We start from the raw sequence: 23700 nt of genomic DNA on the forward strand, positions 1-23700 counted from the left end.
TTTTTTTCTTTTCTTTATTGTAAACATGTCTTGATGGCACAAGGGCTAAGCTAATTTAACATTTACTGTAACATTTGTACTACTGGATTTTTTTTTTTTTTGCGATACCACTGTGTTATCTTTTTCTTTTTAAGCTACTTTAGCATTTAACCTTTTTTAATATTATATTGTGTAATAGTACACTTTCCAAAAACAAATTTTCAGCTGTTTTGAATTCTTCTGGTTCAGTTTCTGTCACTTTCTCTTTGTGGTTAATCAAGCAAATAATTATATATTTGCTTATATAATTAATCCAGTTCTCATGTACAGTCAGTGAGATTAGCATAAACGAATGCTCCAGGTACTTTGGATAAAAAGCTTTATTAACAAAACAGAAGAAGACAATCACAGTTCCAGCGTACTCCGACAGCTCAGCGTCAACACGGCCGATCTGTCAGCTGCTAACAGTGTCACAAAACTAACATCCAGCTTTGTTAAATATTAACGTAACACAGCCACTCAGATATACTGCATAATATAGATTTCTTCTAGAGACCTTTGAGAGGAGTTTCTACATGAGCCATGCTCACTCCCTTACGCTGCAGCGCCCTCTGCTGCCCCTGCAGGAGAATTACAATCAAACACAGCAGCCCAGGAGAGAAGGGACACGGATAAAAGTACCGTTCAAGAGCAACACCTACAAGCACCTCGAGGAAGTTTTGGAGATGAAGGTTTGTTTGAGTGAGAGTAAAGGGACGTTTGTGGATTCATGCTCTCGGGAAAGCTTTAAATACATTCCTGCTATTGTTTGAAAACAGAACCAGTGCATGCTCACAGCAACCTCTGAACCCCTGATTGGTTCTAAAACCGCGCTCACGTCACATCAACGAGCTCCACGTCCGCCCACATGAGTTAAATCTGAGAGCCGAACCCTGAAAAACGTGAACAGAAACATGATCTGGACTGGAGGATTCTGGAGGATTCTGGAGGATTCTGGAGGAACAGCTGCAGTAGTCGTCGTTAAAGGGGGTTAAAATGAACACAGATCAGGCACAGGTACACATGATGCTGAGCGTGGGGTCACCACCTGCAGCTTCCAGCAGGAGCAAGCCAAAAACTCACTTTCGAGACCCGTGTAGCGCCCCCAGCAGGACTCTGCTCGTATTACAGCTCATTTCATTCAGTGCGGGGCGAGGTTCTGCTTCCAAATGTCCGGTAGGCACAGAGAAGGGGGAGGGGCCGGAGTGTGACGTGGTCCAGAGGATGCGGCGCCGCCTAGACTACCGCCCACTGCAGGATGCTGGTGTCCTTCCCGCCGGTGGAGATCAGGCGACTGTCGTCGTGCAGGAAGGCCACGTTGGTCACATGACTGCTGTGGCCGCCGTACTCCTGACTGGGAGCCTGGGGGGGTCAGGAGGAAACAGGAAGTCAGGAAAACTTTTGTTTGATAATGTTTAGAGTTGGATTTAATCTGCAAACAGTGTTAATAATCAAATTTAAGCTTTTATTTTTGAATAGACTTAAAAAAATGATAAAGTTTCTGAAAATTAGGTTTTCTCACAAAACAAATCTAACAAACTTTTCTATTTTTAGAGGCGTTAACGCACAAGATTTAACCAAAAAGTGTTAACTGTAGCTTGCAGAGGAACAGTCTTTCACTTTACCTCGCCGATTTAGGCTTTCCCAGTGCGGTTTAAAACACTTACCATACCATAGTTGTCTACAAAAGAAATAAACATCAGTTTTTAATACTTTGATCTTGTTTTTTTTCAGTTTACATCACAAAAAGTGGATTATTTGGTCCATTGTCCTGTGCGTTGTCACAGCAACACGACTAGGAGCCAAAAAATAAAAAAAGAAGAAAAAAAAAAGCTAATTGTGATTGATTTTTTCCTTGGTTTGTGATTAATTAGTTAATTTTTTTTAATCGATTCCCAGCCCTAAAAATTAAATAAAGATTATTATTATTAGTCTTGAGCCCTCTTTAATAGAGTTTTTATAGTTAATCTTTTTTTACTAAAAGATAGATATTTTGAAGATAAAAAACAGATCCTGATCTAAACTAAAGAACCCATTTACTCCTAACAGATAAATGTGTTTTCAGCTCCAGTTTAAATGTTTTTGAGTGAAAACTTAAAGAAGTAATGAGTGAATGTGTGAATGAAAGCAACAGAAATGAAATGTTTTTTCTGCTAAACTTTCACAGTAAAAGTTCATTGGAAGGTTTGACCTGAACGGTGCAGCAGCTCGCGTCTGGAGGCTTTTACTTTGAAAGGTTAGTGACGCTCACCCTTGGTTGAGAACAGGGGAAGGAGAACAAGTGCACTTTGCCAAAGTCATCGGCAGAGGCCAGCAGAGAGGCAGCGTGCGAGCGGCACGCGGCGTTGATGTCCGTGCCGTCGGCTGATTCCGGCCAAATTCCTGGGAGACGAACGGAGAGAAAAAGACGGAATCAAAACTTTTATTCTTAATGATAAAAAAATGGCATCGACTTCCATCACTCCTCACATATTTAATTACATTTTGAAAAAAAATTATTACTTTATTCTTTATTTTTACTTTAATCATTTTGTAATGAAGAAACTGTAGTTAAACAAAGTGAAGCTAAAACAGGTTTTACTTTTTTACGTCCAAGTATAAAATCTATTGTATGAATATTATTTTGTTTGTTTTTTATCCTATAAACACAGACATGGACAAAATTGTTGATACCCTTCGGTTAAAGAAAGAAAATTCCACAAAGGTCATAAAAATAACTTCAATCTGACAAAAGAAATAAATAAAAAAGTCAGATTTGGCTTTTCAGCTCCACTTTAACAGAATGATTCACAAAAATACGATCATAACTTAACATATGCTGAACAATGAGCACTAATGGATCAGCATTAGTGCTGTCATGTGATTGATTTTGTGTGCGATTAATTAATCGCGACATGTAAATAATTAATCGATTTAATCACATTGATTTTAACAAAATTGCTGAGAAAAGTCTAGTTTTGATGATTTTTTAAATTTTTTTTTTATTTTGTGATATTGCAGTGTAGTAAAAAACTAAATAAAACTAAAAGGGTGGCTTTAACCTTCAACCTTTACTTTGACACCACCAAGGCATGTTTTTTTTTTTTTTAATCTTGAACAATTAACGAAAAAAAACATCCGGCCCTAAGAGCTCTAATTTACCAAATCAAAAAGACTTTAAAAACTGGGATGAAGCAGAAAAGAAATATAGAAGGAAGAAATTAAACACCGTGGAGAAATTAAATTTCGCTTTTTGAGATCGCTTTTCTCAAAAAGGAGTTAGAGTGAGGCACGAAGCATACGCGGCTGAAACTGTTACCATAAAAATGTGACGCAACACATATTAAACAGCTCGATTTTTAAACAACTATTTAAACTTAAACATATAACAAGCCCAAAGGTCTAATCATTTATTTAATACTAATTTTTCTTAAATGACCATGATATGAACAGGATAAAATGATCCTCCAGATGTGTATATTATAACGCAGAAGTAACCATCTGAGGCAAAAAGGAGATGAATGCGATGAATTAAGTGCTAAAATGACTGTAATGAATTAGTTGTGATTAACGCAGTCGTAGTCAGAATATCCTAATCTCCTGTTAAAAGTGAAAGTTTCCTCACATTGAAGGATAAACGAAACCATCAGGACGGGTCAAGCTAATGTTGAACAGCTAACATGATTTGAAGTACAAAATGAGTCAAATTTGACTACTTTTCTGTCTTGTTTTGTATTTTTTTCTAATATATATGAATTGCTAAAAAACATTTTTTTAACCATATAACTGATAAAGATAAGCTTTCTTTTCAGCCTCACTGATTCCTCATTTCCATAAAAACTGACATTAATCAGCAGGACTGTCGTGACCCACCGAGGGTGTTGAAGCTCAGCGTACAGGTGGAGGAGGCCCACTCCAGGTTGCGCACCGTGTCCATGTTGGTGACATGTTTTCCGTTGGAAGCCTCCCCTAGAAAAACACCAAAAACCGGATTACAAAGAGAACCGCTGAGGGCTTTTCTCAGATCTCTGAGCTCAGAGGAGGACATACAGAACAGGATCTCGTAATCTCCTGAGTTTGTGACAATGTATTGCCCGTCTGTGGACCAGTCCAGATGGGTGACGAAGCTGGAGTGACCCTGAGGAGGCAGAACCGAACAGATGAAGCAGCCGATCGTTCTGGGTCTCCTCAAACGTCTGATGGCTTACGGAGCATTTGCCCACGCGGCTGTACTTCCTCCCGCCCTCGCTCACGGCGTACATGTAAACGAAGTTGTCATGGGAAGCAACGGCCAGGAAGTTTCCATCTGGAGGCACAGAGGAGTCACTGGAAGTGGCGTTCTTCATGACAGAAACATGACAGCTGGGCTTTCGGCTGATGGTGTTCACCTGGAGAGTATTTGATGGTGGAGATCATCTCATTTCCATCGGTGTGAACAGAAACCAGATCCCGAGTGTCGGTGTCCAGCACCAACCACCTGCACACCACCAGACACACAAACTGTACAAGGATCCACCCACCGGCATCCCATAATGCATCACTAACTCCACTGCATCCAAAAAAAGAATAATCACATTTTATAACATCTTTTTAGGGATTCAAAAGAAGCAACAACTGAAATAATGTCAAGATCTTTCATTTCCTAAAGATACCTACAGTTATTCTTCAGAATCCAGAAGTTTTCTTGAAGATCTCTGAATATTGAGGTTCTATTAATCTGTTTTTGCAAGACAAAGCTGCACATTTGCTCATCTTTTCATCTCTCCCTGATGTCACGTTCCCACTGGGTTTGGAAACGTGGTTTTGAGCTGCCACTTCCAATAAAAACTCTACGTAAACACACTTTACGTGTATTCAACACATGTATTCCACATCCGGGTTCCTGATGGGTAAAATTTTAACTGGTTTAACTTTTGACGCCCGTTTGATCTTTCATTCTGAGAGCCTGAAAACTGACTTAAAAACCGTGTATAGCAACGTGTGAATGTGAGAGTTTTAAAGGGAAAAGACAGAATTATACTCCAATCATGTTAGTTTATATGGACTGTTTTTTTGAACAAACGGCGTTCTGAGCTGGTGTGAATGCAACATAACACATAGCTCAGTTATGGGTGACAAGAGGAGGGGGCGGGGTTGGTCCATCCCAGCAGCCCCGCCCACAACTCAGAGATGAACTTCTAATAAACTCCTGCTGCTCTGCAGAAAGTATGTCCAAGAAAAACTACAGGTTTTTAAAAAGATTCTCTGTAAATCTGCCTTTAGAAGCTCGCGCGTTTATTAAACAGACACAATGCTGTTGGCTAATGGGTTGATTTTGTGGTGAAATTCAGTCAAGAAACGCAGACGACACCACCAGATGAACATACGGGATACGTTCAGGATCCACCCCAAAAACGTCCTGCAGATTCCTCACCAGAACGTACTTTGGCGTTTGCCACCGCACAAAGTTTAAACACTAAATCCAGTGAGAGTTTCTAACATTTGAAAGATTACAGACACAGTGTCCGGTGTTGCCAGATTGGGCAGTTTTCCCTTCAAATTGGGTTTTTTCACCCAGTCTGACCACACTGCCGACGTCTGCATGACTGTGCACGGGGGGTCTTAAAGGAGCCCGGCCTCTATTAGAGACCGGCGTTAAATAAACTGGCATTTATAGGAGAGCACCGTCTATTCAAGACTGACCAGTATTGGAAAATAAAGGTAATTATAGTGAAAATACAACAGAGATGAGCAGATCCTTAAAGGGTTGGATTAAAGGGTTAAACAACCAATTGGTCTCTGAGTACAGCTGTGTCTGCTGTTCACCCCTCCACCAGGGGAAAGGTCAAATGTGGAGAGCATGTATCACACACTCAGGTTTAACTTGTTGTTGTTGTTGTTTTTTTTTTTAAGGTTGTTAATGTAAGAATGTAGCTGCTTCATCAGCTACTCTTCATCATGTTTCACATTTTTTTAAATCCCTCAAATGTTTAACTTTACAAGTTTGGTTGGAGAAATCTTTCTTTTAGTTTCAAATGTCTTGCTTTAGCACAACGACTCGGGTCGGTCTGGGTTCGGACTGACCTTCCAGTCATGGTTCCAACAGCCAGAACTGCTCCACTCGGGTGAAACCCCACGGACCTGGCCTGGTCCTGAAATGCAGATTAGAGTCCAGACATGAAACCGTCTGCCATTCTGGTGGTATTTGCTGCGATTCTTCCACCTCCTCACCTCGATGCTTTTGCTCCAAAGGGGCTGATGGGAGTTTGAGTCCCAGAGTTGGACCAGTTTGTCCTGCGCACAGGTCACAAACTGCTCCATGGAAGGATGGGCGTCCAGACCCCACAGCTCATCTGTGTGTCCCTTTAAAACATGAAAGGTCACACGCTTTGCCCCAAAGACTGCTGGGAAACGACTGTCAGGCGTCTACCTGCACAATGGGGGTTAGAGTGTCTGGGAACGCCGCGCGGATGATGGCGTTCTTGGTGGTTCCAACAAAAAGCTCTTCCGGTTTTCCTTCAGCCAGAGCTCGCACCGGACCGAGGGAGTCGCTCACCTGGACCACGGCGCCAAGCAGAGTCCAGGTTTCAGAACACGACTTAATGATGCAGCTTAATGAGGCGACGCTCCGCCGCACTTTACCTCCATCTCCGCCTTCTTTCTGTAGTCGTGGTCCCACAGCACCACCCTGCGGTCCTTTCCTCCGCCGGACACCATGGTGCCGTCCTTCAGCACGCAGATGGAGAAGATGCCGCCTTCGTGGGCGCCGGACACCGCGTGGGTGATGCGGTTTCCACCTGTGGAAACACAATAAAAAAAAATGGTGTTTTTCTGGACGGATTCCATTCAGGTCATTAACCACATGGTTACCGGCCTGCAGTGGGAGGAGCTTCCTTTACAACATTGGATGTTAAGTTTTACTGTGTTACTATGACGATGCCGGCAAAGTCCAATTTTTTGTTACCTAGTAGGCAACAAAATACTTTTGAGTTTGTACCCATTTTGTGGAGAAACAGCAAAAATACTTTTTTGTTTTCCTGAGCGTTTAAACTCGCCACAGCCAGGAGTGAGGAACTTCATGTCCACTGCAGATACTTTTGTCATGGCAGCATGCAATATTTAGTGCTGTCAGGAGATTCATTTTTTGTGCGATTAATTAATCAGAAGCTGCAAATAATTATTCTAATACATTGATTCTGATTAAAATGATTTTCAACCTAACGACTGCTCTGAAAAGCCTCTTTCTGAGGTTATTTCATTTAATTTTGTGACATTAAGACTGTTTGGAGCACCGATCCCTAGTGCGCGGTCGGTACGCGCTGTGCGCTGAAGTTGTTACCATGACAACGCAATGCACTGCATTTTTAATAGTCTGCTTTGGCTAAAAAAAAAAAAAAATAATAATAACTATTTAAACTTAAAAACATAAGGCTGAAGGTCTGATAATTTAATCATACGTTTCTCTTAAATGACCGTGGCTCTTGGAGGAGGTCCTCCATGTGTGCATAAACACACATGGAGGACGCAAGAATGAGATTAATGCGATTAAAAAAATAACGCTCTAAAACGGCTGTAATTAATTAATCGCAATTAACGCGATAAAATAAAATGTGCAAAATGTCTGTAATTATTTAACAGCAATTAACGCAATTAAAACTAAACGCTAAAACGTTTGCAATTAACTAATTGCAATTAACGCGATTGAAAAAATCTCTGCAGTAAATGAATCGTGATTGTACCTTTAGCCCAGACGTAGATGTTCCCACTGGAGTCTCCTGTGATGGTGTCTCCGTTCTCAGCAAACGCCACACACAACACGTACTTCGGTTTGTCGTGTTTCTGAAGGAGGAGAAAGAACGTCAGGAGTTCCTGCAAAGAACAGAGGAACCAACAGACGACCCAGCGGGACCTCCACCTCGAACAGGCCCTGTCGCTTGCTGAGAGTTTTTCCCTCCATGGTCCAGAAGTTGATGTGAGATTTTCCACAGGTGACGATCAGGTTGTTGTCCATCGGATGAAAGACGGCGCCCAGCACAGAGTCGTTGGAGCACTGCAGGACCCAAATTCATTGAAAAAACATCCTTAACCGGAAATCTGAACAGTCTAAGAAGCAGATGTCAGCACCTTCACTTCCGCCAGGTTCTTCTCCTTCTGCCAGTCCCACACGGACAGGATGTGATCGTTGGCATCATCCACGGCGCAGAGGAAGGCCCCGCCGTTCTGAAGGCAGCAGCGAAAACAAGCTCTTCAGGCCGCAGGGACTCCTTCACAATCCCAGGCCATCAAACGCCGCTTACCGACTTGGAGAAGGACACGCAGGTCACCGCTCTGTCGAACACGCCCATCCCGATCACATGGATGGTGTTGAGGCTGACGGAGTCCCAGATGCGGACGTGAGGAGCGAGGAGCTGAGCAGGAGGCGCACAGGGCAGGAGCCATAGTTACGATTAAAAACCAGAAAACAAAAAGCAGGAATCTCATCAACGATCATTCTTTACAGTATTTCTGACTTCCATCTCACCTTTCCTTCTTTAGAGTTTCCCGCCACTTGGCCGGTTGCTATGGTAACCATGTCAGGATGCACGCTCAAGCTGCAAAGGCGTCAAAATAAAGTTATTTTCTGATTTGATCATTTTATTGTCAGTCTGGAGTTTACTGACACGCGTTTGTGTTCATGGAATAAAAACAGCTTTGATGAAATCAACATCCACAAAACCACGTCACCATGGCAACGACGTTTAGGCTCAAGCAACTGGGAAATTTTAACGTGATGCCGTTGTCGAGAGCAAAACAATCTGTTCCCATCTTTAAACCTGCAACTGCCCAATGATGCAGTTCCTCAAATGACCACTGGAGGCTGGTTTCAAGAGAGAATCGTTGGATTTTATTGAAGGTGTGAAGTTGGGGGGAGTTTTCTGATTGGAAGGTGGGAGGATTCATGGGTAAACCCAACAAAACTCTGGCTCCGCCCACATCTAACCGAATACAAACAATTCAGTCACCATTTTCCTGCGATATATCCATTGCCATGTTGGAACCAGACGTCCCCTGTAAGCCGTGATTGGTCCATGTCTGTCTTAGTCTCTGTTTCTATGACAACCACTTTCTCCAATTAGAAGTGAGCATGTAAGAAGGCTACACCTGGCTCAGGAGAATCTGTCAATCAAGCCCTTCAAACATTCAATGTGAGGCCTTTTACTGAAGCATCTGATTGGTCAATTTATAACTTGAATAATTAACACTAAAGCAAAAAGATAATTAAAAAAAAGATCAGAGCAAGAGTGTTTATTCTGACCAACAGAATGAGGAACAGATGTTAATTTCTCTACAGAAATATATGGGATTTTGGCTTTTTAGGACCTATTGTTCCTGTTTGGAACAAGAGGGGAGGGGTCCCTTAGTCCAATCCTCTATATTCAGTCAATGGTCAACCTGGTGTGAATTCATGGGTCATTAGAAGATTCCAAAACTAATCAAATACCTTCAGAGGCGTGTGAGTGTCTGCTTTATCTAGTGGAGTCTGTTAGGTTGATATTTCAGACAAACTGTACGTTTTGTGGTGAAAGCACCAAATTTGGCATGGATGTACCTTCGGACCAGGGCTCTCTTGAAAAAGAGGTTATACATTTAAATGGCGGCCATTCCAGTTAAATAAAGGTTAAAGAAACGAATCCTGTTCCAGAAAAGTTGTCCATGAGAAAAATCCAAAGTAGCGACCATTTGTAAAGATGGCGGCCACAATCGTTATACAAATATTCAATGTCTATTTGCTTCAGTCTCAACAACTTTGTTCTGCTCATTCACAAAGTGCAGTCTTTAAAATAGAGGGGTACCTACAGGAAACTATTGCATGTATATTTTATGTTTTTTAAAATCTTGGGTTTTCTTGTGGTTAACATGCTTTTGATAGACGGGACTCTGAACGTACATCCAGGCCAAATATGATGCTTGCATCACAGAATCCACAAATATTTTCATAAGCGGCTCCATAATGATGAAGAAAGCTCCTCAGAAACATCAGGAATCCCACCATTTGACGTCGTCCGTGTGGCCGAGGTAGTGTCTCTGCTGTTGCTCCTCGGTGTTGTACAGGACCACCACCGAGGCGATGAAGTACACGATCTCGCCAGTGGGCAGCAGGTACAGGTTGGAGCGGCAGTCGCGGCCGCGGTAGCCGTACCTTTAACGCACTGGAGTTAAGGGAACTAGGAACTCTGGATTGGAAACGGTTTATTTCAAGCAATTAAAGCAAGAATGATGAATTAACAAGACAAAAATAATCATATTTGTTTTTTGACATATAGTACACGACACAATGACTGTCACATAAAGTTGAAGAACTTGGAGCTGAACAGAGTGATCAAACAATAGAGGTTGGATCAGTGACATCACATGTAGGTACGATCAAAACGGTTTCATCAACCTTTAGAATACTTTTAATAAACAAATAACAAGCCAGGGATGAAGGATACACCCACTGCAGCTTGAGCTTCTGGTCCGGCAGCGCCCCCTTCTGGTCCAGGCTGTAACTGCTCTTCTGCTGGTCGGAGATGTGCATGGTGACGGGTCGACCACGCAGGAACATCCTCACGAAGCCATCCTCTGAGGAGCAGAGATGGACACGATGTTAACAGGAAGGAGCAACATTTCTGTAGCAAAACTACTGATTGTATACGAGAACTGGACTGAGTGACTCCTCCCCCGTGGCGTTCCAAAGAGGAAGTGGCTCCAGGAAGTCAAAATCCCATAGACTTCCATATAGAAATAACTATTCTTGCTCTGATCCCTTTTTAATGCATCTTTAATTATTCTATTTTTATTTCGTGATTTTTTTTTGTAGTTCAATTATAAACTGACCAATCAGATGCCTCAATAAAAGTAGGTGGAGCCTGCTGGCCCCCCATGTTCAATGTTCAAAATGTTGGGCAGATTTTGTGCAACCTGCTTTCAAGTGGTAGGGGTGTGGCCTTCCAACAAGCTCACTCCTGATTGGTGAGAGTGGTTGTCATAGAAACGCTGACTCTGATCAATCACTGCTTATTGACGATGTCTGCCTCAAACATGGCGGTGTACGCATCACAAAATAATTGGGACAAAGTTGACTTAATTTAGTGATGAAGACACTCAGTCCAGTTTTCTATATACAGTCAATGGTTGGAACCGGGAAATGATGCATTTGATTAGAGAAGCGGAACTGTATTTCAAAACTACAGCATGATGTGTTTTAAAGGTTACATGATCAGGAATCCTGTATGAAACCAAACCAAAGAGTTGCTCTTACCTGCATTGAAGCTGTAGTCTTTGGATTTACTGAAACAGAAGAAGAAGAGTTCATTACAGTTTGAGATCTGTGAGTAAATTCTCAAACGTGTGGTTGTTCTCTGTGGGCTTGTTTGGACAGACATGGATGTGGGCGGAGCTAAAGAGATTACAGACTTGGAAAAACATTTACATGAGGATGAGAACAAAGACTTTAATCCAGCTGGAGAGGAACTTTAAAATCAACTAAAACGTCTTAACAGGATTAAGAGAAATAAATGGCTTCGAGATATACAGGTTAGACTTTTTTTTAAACTTTAGCATTCAGTTTGATGTTTTAGCATTAAAAAAATTGCAGATAGTTTTAAAAAACTTGCCAGAATGAAAGATTTAATTGAAAAGCTTTTACTTAAACTGTAAATTAATGAAGGTTTTAGAAATAAATTCAGGAGAAAGAGCCAAAAGTTCCTGAATTGTTCAGTTTAACTGCTGTTTCCATCGGAATGTGAGATGAAGATCTAAACAATCAGATTACAACATTTCTGAAAGATTTGAAGCTTTTTTGTGTGTTTGAGGAGAAAAACACATCCTAACATTTTACAACCAATAAAAAGTGAACAAAATCCACAGAACGATCCGCAGCGATTCCCTGAAGATTTTACCTGCTGGAAGGTAAAGATCCAGAACTTTGAGTTCCTAAAATAACTCATTTCATTTCAAATTAGTGACATTAGTTGAAGGTTGAGGATGTTTTTGCTGAACAATAAGAAGCACGATTCCCGCCGAGCTTCAGGTCGGGAATAAAAACTTTACCTCAAATGCTGCGTCAGTCGAATTAAGAAAAACGTTTCAGTGTGAAAAAAGTCAGCTGGAAATTACATCTGTCAATCAATCAATCAATCAGAGACTCAGCTGAACGACCACGGCGAACGCTGACGGCACCACATCAGACCTGTCGATAGCCGGTTGTCATAGCAACAGAGGAGCCAGCAGAAAGAGGTGAAGCAGAGCGATTAGGCGGAACAGATCAGGGGGGTTTTGAACGTGGAATTGGCAGAAGATGAAAGGCCAGACGCTGCACAGCTGACGGCTGGAGGTCTGCGGCGGTCTCGGGACTGCAGGCCGCTGTGCCTCAAAGGCTCGTTTGTGTCCTCGCCTGTTCTATAACGAAGGTCTGCAGACAAGAGGAGAGCTGGGCTGCAGCCAATGACAGACCGCGGTTCATCTTAGAGCAGTAATTAGAGCAGGGAATTCTGGGTAATTGGCATCTGAATGGGGAACCAAACTGCGTGTAAACATCAAACCGACGCCGCCTGGATCCCCCGGTTCCCAAAGAGGAAGAATGCGGAGCGCTGATTAACATGCAGCGACGAGCTGCTCTGCTTTCAGCAGAAACGTGGAAACTCCTTCAGGCAACCGAGAAGAATCGAACTTCTTTTACTGAAAACTTTGAATTTATCTGGAGAGCTGCTCCGTGTACAGAACAGGATCCTCTCCAAGACTGAAACATCTGTTCAGTTTCACAATAAAAGCCCAGAATTGTGGTAAATGTTTGTGGAGACGAAGCCGGAGTTTCATAAACAGCTGCAGCTGGTTGAAAACATTTCTCAGTCATCATTATAGTGTGGATGAACATAAACAGAGAAGAGAAGCATAGAAGCTTCTGTGAGCCTCTTTCCATAGAAGAATCTGCAAATCCAACACTGGAAAATGGATTTTTTAGCTCTTTAAAGGAGACTCAGACATTTTGTCACTTTGGCCATTTTATAAAACTGAATGGTAACAAAGACGGTAAACAACGACTTTTCTTTTATGGTTGAAAATCTGTTAAATTGGTCCTTGAAAACATGTGACATAACTAGGAGACGAAGGCGGCTTTAACCACACAGGGAAACTGGTTTCCTTTTGATGCTTTTTCTGTTTCACATTTTCAAGTTTCGTCTGATCACTCTGTTAGAGTTTTAAGAACGAAAGTCAAAACTCTTCAACCAGCGGTTGTCATTTATCTGATTTACACAGTTCATTGAGTTATTTGGTTTAAAGCGTTCAGGTTCAGGTGCAGCTAAATTTGTACGTCATTCTTCTGAAATGATCAGAATTCTTGGTGTTCTGATATTTTCTCTTTTTATCCACTTCAGCTACAGATTAGAAAAACAATACTGTAGGTTTCTGCGAACAGCCGTTTCACATGAACATCAGAGGAAATGTTAGCCTGTGAGCTAAAGCCTGAACTGTCAGGACAAAGAAGCTCCACCTCTGATGAAGTCAGATATTGAGAGGAGAATTCAGAGGAACATTGATGAGAGTGATTCTGCAGAAGGAGAACGGAGACGTTCAGTAATGGGTCTGTAGGAGTGGACGCTTCAGCCTCCATTACCAGATCCATTATGACTGAAGTGCAGAGGTCTGTTCATGTTCATGTGTTGGTTCAGCTCCACAGAAAGATCTGCGCATCCTTTAATAGCGTAAAAGCCTTTGAGATGTGATGAGAACGCTACAGCAGAACCGCCATTTCATTCTTTTATCGACGGGCGTGTCTGGAAGGGTTTGGCGGAAACACACCACTCTGAAGTTTGAATTGAAATGAATAATTAAGTTTGATGTTTGTGTCGACAGACATAAACTCAAGATGACGCCGTCCATGACAGTCCAGCCCCATTGGTAGAACCGTTTCACCTCTTTGGACAATCCCATTGACCTGAACTTGACATGGTTGTCATGGTTACATGCGACAATGGGAGGAGTCAAACTGGTGTGCCAGCTGAACATTAAGACTTCCACCTTCTTTCTAAGCTGCGACAAAGACTCACTTTGTGAAGCCACGCCTTTAAATGAGCGCATAAGCGTCACGCATTGATTGTAGCAGCGAATCCAACATTTCATCAGTAGTTATGGCTTCTTTGAAGGTGATCGACCCTTAGCAACCATGACGTTTGGCGTGTGGCGTTTCTGCTATAGTTAGTAACCACCAGGTTAATGTGATTTCATCATTTGTCCACTGAAGATAAACTTCCGTCTTCTACAGTTCTTCTTACTTGGGTGAAGGACGTGGAAAGGGTCTTTTCTGGCTATAATTTTGTGTCCCAAGAAAACCTTTGAAAGTGTTTTAAAAAGGTTTTGCTGACTTGTGTCTGAAAGTGAAGTTAGCAGAGCGACGACTGTAGATTTTATAACCAAGAACTCGTTTGGGGTAGAGGGAAGACGTAGAGGAACGAGAAGAACTCTACGAAAGAGCCTTGGAGACAACTCAATTATTTCTGGACAACCCCATTGATCTGAACTTTGTATGGTTGCTGGTTGCCATGGTTACTTTGTGCAATGGGAGGAGTCAAATAAGTATGCCAGATGAACAGTGAAGCTAAGTTGACCCCGCCCTCAGCAAGGCGCACACAAGCAACCACTCTGAATCCGTAGTCAAAACGTACTTACCTGCTCGTTTCGAGCCTCCACATTCAAAAATCTCACGTTTGTGCACATTTTTGTGCTCTTTTTTGGGCTCTACATAAAGTTAAACTGGTGTTAGATAGTGACAATCCAGTGAATCACATTTACAAATGCTGAATGTAACGAACCATAAGACCTCTAGCCAAACCAGAACTTTTTACAGTTTGTGTTCTTGTAGCAGTGAATTCACCAGCAGTTATGGCTTCCCTGTAGATGATAGGATCGTAGCAACCATAATGTTTTTTACCTGCCTTAGGGTGATAAGTATGTTTACCAAGTATCGAGTTCCTGCAATAAAGTCAGTTGAAAATCGTTGCTTAGCAACCACTTTCTCAGAAATGTCCTATTTGTATCTTACGGTTAAGTAACTCTGTAGTTTTAATTACTAGGGACATTTTGAGAGTTAAAAACACATTTTCCTTAAAAGTCTCGGATTTTCCCTCAAATGTGGCTCAATCCATGAAGGTCAGAGGTCATATTATTCAAGAAATGGTGAAACAAAAAAACATATTTGTGTCAAACAGGAAGCTTTGTTGGCTGCATAAGCCCCGCCTCTCAGCAGCTGGAGCCTCTGAAGCTGCAGGAAAGCGTCTGTGCTGCATTATACATGCAACCGCAGCCCTGCAGCAGGTCTAATGAAGAAGTGCTGCGATGACCAAACCCAAACTCCGGACTGGACGATGACAGACGTGCTGAGCTCAGCTGTCTGCTCACTCCCACTCGCTCATCTCTGTTTGCTAAACACGACTAACGACAAACAGACTTCCTCAAACAGCTTCTCCGTTACCCAGAAGGCTTTAGGCTTCGGATTGGAACTGGCAACCACACACATGGAAGCGAAGCGTCTCCTGCTTGTGTTTGGTTCAGTGCAGCCGCCCCTCCCTGCAGCTCCACAGACTAACGGATCAAAGGCAGAACCAGTGCCAACCCAGAACAGCTGAAACTATCCTCCCAGTTACTCCATCTGAGCAACAAGCTTCATGCAGAACAAACACTTTCAAACTGTTTCACTTCTAACACTTTCCAGGGAAAAGATCTGGAAAGTTCTAGCTGTAAAGCTGCTCCGTTCTCCGTCCACCAGCAGCGGCGTTTACCTGAGAGACTTCTTCATGTCTGCAGGTTTCCGTTGCAGTCACCAGCGCCGACACACACAGAGCTCCAGCAGCCACTGCCACTTCCTGCTTCACTCTCCAAACTTTAGCTCTGCCTGAGGGAGCCCATCGTCCAATCAGAGAGCAGCTCCTGACAGCTGACGAGCCCCCCGCTTTAACCACGCCCCCATTACCAGGAACTGCCGGGAATCTGATCCATCAGCAGTTGGGAACCAGAGAGGAGGGGATCGAGTTTCACGGGAGATAAAAGAGGGCTGGGTCTTTATTGGAGTTCTGCTGTTTTTACTGAAGCTGCATGAAAACAAGAGCAGTCATAAAAACTGTTTTTACTTTTAAACTACTTAAATGATTTTTAAAATGTTTGTACTGATGATTTCAGCTTTCAGTATTAAATCAAACCTTCAATAGAAAGTTCTCTGAAGTTTCCAAAAAGTTTTGCTTCACTCTGGAATGAAAGTGTCATATAAACAACAAAAATCCTGGAGTGAGTTTACAGACGGAAACTGGTCTAAACTTTTACTGAAGCACCAGCTGAACGTTCTGTCGACAACACAAATGAAATCTTCCGTCCTCCAGGTCTTTTGTAGAAGCTCTCATTAATGTGTGGAACTTGAAGTTTGTTTGGACTCTTCGCTCTAGATCATCCAAACCAGTTCAACGGTGTTCAGGTCCAGAGACCCGCTGACCTCTCCAGCTTTAGTCCTCAGGCGACACAACTTCATTTTGTCGTAGGAGGAGCTGCATGTTGATACAGAATCTGAGGTGTTTGCTCAGGATAACCTCAACACAACAAAACCTATCACTGCACTTCCACCCCCATGCTTTGCAGTGAGTATCCCACCATGCAGCCATCATTTCACCTATTAGACAAATACTTTGTGGATCAGAACCAAACCTTAAAGTTTCAGCGTAAACTATATAAAAAATTATTTATGAAATATTTGTTATTTTTTGTGACTTTTTTCCTACCCAGAAGCAAAACGACTCGATTCCTGAAGCTCCGCCTGCCACTGCATGTGGGTCCCGCCCGTTTTATGATGTCATCCTAGAGTCCCGGCTTTGAGTCTTTGTTTCTCTCACGACAAAAACATCACATTTTTTTCAGAAATGGATGCACATACGTCATATCTGTCTTTAGTAGACCCGACCATTGCTACACTGGTGCACAACACAAATACACGTGACGTGTGCACGACGACCGGGGCGGGCGTGTCTTAAAGGAGCCCGCGTCTCAATGACTTGCCAAACAACACATCTTCAAATCAGAGGTCGACCGCTCTACCTCTGCGCCACAATCACTTCATGACACTTCTCCCTCCAGCGAGTCCTTTCACATGTTCGATGGGTTAGAAAGATTCTGATCCACAGAGTTCACGTTGGTTTGAGGGTTTATAGTCTTTTCGTGTTTCATGCTCCAGATGAGGCTCTTTATTCTATTCTGACGTCTGAAGATTAGCTCGCTTAGCGCCGCACAGGCGTCCAGTTTGAATGTAAAGGACATGTACAGATATCAGGTGCTTCTCTAGGGGTAAAATTCTCATGTACTGTTTAAATTCTGACGTATTGTGAAAATGCTGATTGACTGAAAATTCTGACACATTGCAAAAATATTGACACACCTCCGAAATTCTGTCATGCTGCCAAAATTCTGATCCATGGTGAAAACTCTCACCTCTTGCTTCCAGACGAGCTGCTGGAGGACGTGGTTCGACTGCGGTTCTCCGCTGCCATCTCTCTCCTGACCAGCGTGAGGCGCTCCGTCGACATGCTCTTCCTGAAAGGAGTCCAGAACCTTTTCTTAGTACGGTGCATTGAGGAGTCCCGCTGCTGCGTTCCTGAGCGTACCTCTTCATGGACTGCAGCACCTCCTTCTTCGGGGAGCTCGGGGAAGAAAGGAGGCGTTTGTGCTGAACGTATCCGTTGCTCAGCGGCCTGGAGGGCAGAGACTGCAGGAGCTGACGCACTGGAACACAAGAACATCAGTACTTAAAAAAACAAAGTCAGGAAATTTGTGTTTTTAATTTAAATAATTTTTTTCCCCTAAATCTACAGCTTTTCCTTAATTCTTAAGTGATAGATGATCTGGGATTTGTCAGGGATTATAAAGACCACTGAAACTAAAGACAAACATTAATGAAAAGGATAAAAAAAAATGGTTTAACAAAATAAATGTGGAGAAAAAACAACAAAAATAAAGTAAAAACGAAAATGAAAGAAAACCATTCATTTATCCCCAAAAAACTCAAACCAACTGCAACAACGTCTGAGACCGGTCCAACCACACAAACCGAACACACGATTCAATCTGATCCAATAAAAAAACAATCAAACTGATTTCATGGTTTGAATTGGTCAAACCGGGTGTGACCAGAATCTGCTGAGTCTGCAGTAACAGGACTCTCCTCTCAGGGTGAAGGAACCGCTCGGTGACCTGGAACGGTTCTGTTTCCTCTGAACCACAACAACCTGAATTCTATCAGAACTGCTAACAACGACAGATTTGAAGGATCGTTCTTCTCCTGTCCAGCAGTTTGGTTGGGCTGTCAATCCCATCAAAAAGCTCCATCCTCTAAAATCCTGATTCTCATTAGTAGAAAACGTCTCAGTCAACATGCAGAAAGGATCTCCTCTCATTGGTCTTCACACTGAAGTTCTCCATCAGGAGGATGACTGACCTCATATCCATGAATGCATGCTGTAACTACAGCCTTCATCTGAACTTTTGTTTGTTTCCACGAACTGAATAACCAAATAAGTGATTCTGAGAAGATCTCTGCTTTGTATTCAGATCAAACCTGAACAGCTGCAGGGCCGTCTGTCCTCTCACGCGTTCAGATGAGCACATACACCACCAGTGTGGTAAACCTGAACAAGGCCCAACTGGCTTTGAACTATTTCATTTGGCGTTACCACGGTAACAATGCGGGTGTGGTGTCAAACAAAGCAGCGACTGAGGCCGACGGGTCATTTTACTGTGAAACACTGACATGAAACGAAGCTACACCTGTTTATGTCTGTAAACAGGTAAGCCGCTTTAGTCCTGTTTGGGGTCACGGGGTCGCAGCCACTGAAGGGAGAAGCTGGACAGTTCGCCGGTCCACCACAGGACTGTAAACATCGACTGTTTCTGAGAACTGGACAGAGTGAGTGTGACGTCATCCATAGAAAAAAGGTCAGCTTCTGGCTCCAACCAAATGAATTTCATTTAGTCGCCATTTTTACCCAACACAGACGCCACCATGTTGCAGTGATTGGTCAGAGTTGGTCTGAGTGATGGTTTCTATGGCAACCAGTTTCACCAATCAGGAGTGAGCTTGTTTGAAGTCCACACCCCTTTCCATTAACATGAATTCAGTCAAACACATTGAACGAGGGGGGCAGCAGGCCACACCTACTTTTATTGAGGAATCTGATTGGTCGGTTTATAACAACTATAATAATTTGAACTAAAAAATATATATATAAAAAATGAGGATCATCAAGAAGACGTTTAAACAGTACCAGAGCCAGAACGCTTATTCTGATCAATAGAATGACGGAGTAACTGATGTTTATTTCTCTATAGAAGTCTGTGGGAGTTTGGCTTCTTGGAGTCAGCAGTTACTTCCTGTTTGTAAGAGGAGGAGTCACTCAGTCCAGTTCTCATGTACAGTCATCGGTTGTAACAGGTTCAAACACTAAAGCAGACGTTCGATGGGGTCCTGACCTTTGGTGGGTGGAGCTGCGGCGGTCATTGGCCTCCTCCCAGCATGAGCGCCTCCCGGCTGACCGGCGTGGCTCTGCTCCTCACAGCAGCCCAGGCGCCGCAGAGCGTCGGCCAGAGCGGCCTTCAGCAGCTGGATCTCGTCCTCCTGCAGCTGCAGCCTCTGCTCCAGGTGGGAAACGCGGTCCTCCATGTCCATGTTACTGCTGGCCGACACCGTGTCATCTGAGCGGGAGGAGAGTCCAGAGCAACACGAATCAGGTTTACAGGACTTAAACATCAAGACGTGGGTCTTAAACATGCAGGTACATAAACCACCACTAGGGGCTGGCAGCAGAAAGTGGTTTTCATTTTCATGTAGAATAGCAAATAACGGCTCATTTAGAATTAAATCAAATCCAAATGAACATTTTCAGTAAATTAAAACCAAACATCTCAGATATAAACCCAATTTGAAGAACTCTGGGATTTAGAACCGATTGAACTCAACTGAAGTTTCTAAAAATATTCCAAACGTTTGCAGAGACTCTCTCACTGAATGCACTGAATCATGAAAGAACAATAAGAAAAAAATCTTTTAAATAAAAAACACAATTCTGTTGCTGACGTCTGTGACCCGTAACAAACTGTCATTGATTTGGTTTCAGGGATTCAATGGGAAATATTATAAAACCACTTTTAGATTTTTTCTGAAACTGAGCTCATTAACACAAACAAGATTCCTTTGTTTTGCAAAAATATTTGCAATCATTTCACACAAAACTTCCCAGTATTTGAGGAGACACCAAGATTTATCAGAGAGCAACATCTAAAAAAACAAATATTTCTTCCAAATGAACATAAAATCCGTTCAGGTGTTTCAACCTTTTCTGGTTTCCATTGAAACAAAAATGTAGGAGAAACTGAGGAAACATTAAAAACTTATTTGACTGAGAAAACACAATTTTCTCCTCAGATCAAAAGACGATCTGCTTTGAGGCTTTTCGCTCCTCCAGCGACACACATCCTTTCCTCCGGATTGAACTGAACAGACGTCGGTCCTCCTGCTCCTCCAAACTTCCAGATGACAAACTGCTCTGGGATTTTCAGGAAGTCCATGCGAGAGCGGGAAGAATTTAGAGCCACCACGTCTCTTCCTTGCAGTTTGCTTTGTCTCCACTAGGTGTCCTCCTTTTCACAAAGATGAGATCATCCAACAGTCGGATTTAAAATCCCACATTATTCTGTATAATAATAAGAAGTATTTTACAAAATGATATAATGTATTGTCAGAATCTTTTCTAATCCTCCCACATATATTTATTTGTAGATTTTAGTCTTGCATTGCTCCTCACATGGACTGAACCTGCTGCCTCCTCCTCCTCCTCTCTCAGCTTGAACCGGCTCCAGCCAAACCGTCCTCCATCCTCCCACCCATCACTGCAGGCCGGCTGGATTATTGAAGGCAAACTGTCCAGAGCGGATTACGAGTTCGACAGATTACAAACCATAGCCAGAATCAAGACAGCAGAGACACGAGTTGCAGCCGTCCGTCTGTTCTGAGTCTGAGTGAAAACTCTCACAAACAAATGAGAAAAATGCATCGTTTTTGTATTTATTAGCATGATAATTCAAAAACTATTGAAAACTTTCATTGGAAATGATGAAATATTAACATTTAAAATGATTCTTCTATGAAGAGATAAACATGCTGAGAGAAAAGCCTTTTTGTAAAGAGGTGAAGCTCGGCCTCCTGAGGGCTGATCATTAACGTCATTTATTACTTGATTTATTGCTAACATTTTATGACCTAAAATAGAAGTTAGTGCTGATGAACCCAAACTCTGGAGTAATGAAAACCAAGGAGCTTTGAGTTTTGAGTCTTACAGTTTCAAAGGGAAAAAAAGAAAAAAAAAACTAAGTTTTAATAAAAACAACTGATAAAGGCAAACAGAGACTTCAGAGGATTCAAAAGAAATTTAAAAAAATTCAGTTATTGTTTAAAGTAATTTTCACCACGTTTATTTGTCCTGTAGCTAAAGGATCAGGCTGTTTTAATGTTCTTTTCCTGTCATTTTTTGGGTGTTTTCAGATGGAAACATGACTTGTTCCAGACCGGATCCGCTTCATTTGGTCAAGACCAAAGCTTGAAAACAAACCATGTGACTAAAGATCTCTTTAGTCATTGGCCAGCAGTTATGGGGGCGGGTCAAAACAAAAAGAGAAGATGGAGGAGCTGTGTTATACAAATCCTTCCCAGGATCGTTCATTCACTCAAACTTTTTTATTCCACTGATCCTTTTCCTGCTGTTTCAAGCTTTCAATGACTAAAACGTCTCAACAGGGTTTTGAAAGTGTTGTTCATTTTTTCTCTTTAGTAGACTCAAAATATGGAACTTGTTCTTTAAAGATCTGCTTCAATGAAAATCCTGTTTTTTGTGTTTTAACATGTTCTTGTATCATTTTTCTCATGAAGGAAAAATATGAAACAATTCAAGATTAAAACTGTGTTTCTGAGTATTTTTTATCAAATCGTGTTGGATCAGGGGCAGATGAAAACCAGATGTTTGAAAAGGCTCAGGTTTGATGCTCTGCTACAAATATAAATCATCCACTTACAGACAAATAGATCCATGAACGTCTTCATTTTCCTCATCCGAGCTGCTATTTTACTCTAAACTGTTCGACTGGATCACTCCAAACTTGTTTGCTGGTCTTTCTTTCTACGCTAATGTTATCTTGAGGTTGTGAGGAGCTGTAAGCTAGCAGGAGAGAAAATAAACAAAGGCATGCTGGGATATATTATAGGTGTACTTTTGCGTCAGCAGTCCCGCTCACAACCGGGAGGCGAATTTCTAATGACCTCCTGCTGCTCTGCAGAAAATGTGTCTTAAAAAAACAACACAGATTTTGGCTAAAACAGCATAACCACAATAAAACGACCACATGGAACAACTTCACAATAAATCAACATTTCTTTTCCCATTAGTTTAGAATGATATGTGAATTCAGGGTCCAGAGTTCTGGACCCCAGACAGTCCATCACAGGGCCACACTCATATGTACACCTAGAGGGAATTAAGATTCATTTAGGAACCTATGAAACATGGTTCTGGACTGTGAGGAACCCACACATGCAAACTCCACACAGAATCCAGCCGGGACTGGAACCAGAACCTTCTTGCTGAGAGGTGAGAGTGCTCACCACTACAGCAGCTCTGGATTTAGCTTCTATCTGCTCAATGTCCCTCTAAGATGAGATTTTTTGGTTTCTGTCATTAAATTTCACATAAACACACATGACCATAACACTCGCGATAAAGACGCCTCACTGGCGTGATCCAGCAGATACTGGAGAATCCGAGGATCAGTTCCTTCTGGTTCTGGTTCTGTCTGCCAAGTCAGGAAGGGACTGCTCTGATTTCCATACACTTATCAGCCCCTCGGCAGATTTGCATGATGGGAAGGACCCGCAGGATGACGCCGGATTCTCCCCTTCTTTTGTTTCTGCTCTTTTTTTTAGAGTAGAATCCGTCAGAACTCCTAAATGTTTTCACGAAACACGAAGAGAAAAACACGCCTCTTTCACACAAACACGGAGGACAGCAGAGCGATCGCTTAATGTTTAACTGAGTTCTGCAGCCATAAACCAAACAGTCAAAACCGCTGGAGGTGAAGCGGCGGCGCAGAAGGAAGCAGGAAGACGACGTGTGATATAAAGGAAGCAGGAAGAAAAGCAGCTGCAGAAACGTTCACTCCACATTCAAATCAAACTGTTTTCACTTCAGAGCAACGTTTGGGAATTCATCTGAATGCAAATGTTTAATCTGATGTGTTTGGAGACTTAAGTTTCTAAATGTGAAGAAGCTTCAGATGTTTTTAGGATAGACGCTTGTTGGGTTTGAACGCACAAATAAAATAAATAAATAAAGTTAGCTTCTGATCCAAAAATAAATGCAAATTAAACAATTTGAGTAAAAGTGTCTTCATGAGATGTAATGGAACTTTTCTAAAAGGAGTCTCTGATCTAAACACATTTGATTCTGTTTTAATCGTCAACAAGTTTTGCACTTTTTAGCTGATTTTCAGTGATAAATCCTGAATCCAGAGTCGCTGGTCTGGATCTGCAGAACACCTGTTCAGAAAAGCATCTGCTCTCCGTTCGTCCTTGGATTATCACTGAAGCTCGGCGGTGTCCCGTTACTCTGCCGGGTCACAGTTAGTTGA

General features: G+C 42.3%; 1 protein-coding gene across 3 annotated transcripts in view; it reads right to left on the reverse strand.

The window, feature by feature from the left end:
* Positions 1 to 341: 341 nt before the first annotated feature.
* The window catches only part of eml2 (EMAP like 2), a 27062-nt gene continuing 3703 nt past the window's right edge, over positions 342 to 23700 (reverse strand). For 2 of the 3 annotated variants that reach the window (XM_024277610.2, XM_024277611.2), the window contains exons 2-22: positions 19498 to 19719; positions 17637 to 17754; positions 17464 to 17565; positions 11258 to 11286; positions 10449 to 10578; positions 10007 to 10156; positions 8498 to 8567; positions 8274 to 8384; positions 8101 to 8196; positions 7892 to 8026; positions 7716 to 7815; positions 6619 to 6773; positions 6407 to 6532; positions 6208 to 6339; positions 6061 to 6128; positions 4386 to 4474; positions 4206 to 4303; positions 4048 to 4135; positions 3871 to 3966; positions 2270 to 2400; positions 342 to 1380 (exon numbers count right to left, since the gene is read on the reverse strand). In XM_024277610.2, the coding sequence (XP_024133378.1) occupies positions 1255 to 1380; positions 2270 to 2400; positions 3871 to 3966; positions 4048 to 4135; positions 4206 to 4303; positions 4386 to 4474; positions 6061 to 6128; positions 6208 to 6339; positions 6407 to 6532; positions 6619 to 6773; positions 7716 to 7815; positions 7892 to 8026; positions 8101 to 8196; positions 8274 to 8384; positions 8498 to 8567; positions 10007 to 10156; positions 10449 to 10578; positions 11258 to 11286; positions 17464 to 17565; positions 17637 to 17754; positions 19498 to 19719 (2372 nt within the window). In that variant the 3' untranslated portion in view covers positions 342 to 1254. Of the gene's footprint in view, positions 1381 to 2269; positions 2401 to 3870; positions 3967 to 4047; positions 4136 to 4205; positions 4304 to 4385; positions 4475 to 6060; positions 6129 to 6207; positions 6340 to 6406; positions 6533 to 6618; positions 6774 to 7715; positions 7816 to 7891; positions 8027 to 8100; positions 8197 to 8273; positions 8385 to 8497; positions 8568 to 10006; positions 10157 to 10448; positions 10579 to 11257; positions 11287 to 15773; positions 15920 to 17463; positions 17566 to 17636; positions 17755 to 19497; positions 19720 to 23700 lie in introns of those variants that run through there. The other variant, XM_024277614.2, reaches the window with a different exon arrangement.

Source organism: Oryzias melastigma, linkage group LG13 (genome assembly GCF_002922805.2).
Source record: "Oryzias melastigma strain HK-1 linkage group LG13, ASM292280v2, whole genome shotgun sequence".
In the NCBI taxonomy this organism is placed as follows: Eukaryota; Metazoa; Chordata; class Actinopteri; order Beloniformes; family Adrianichthyidae; genus Oryzias; species Oryzias melastigma.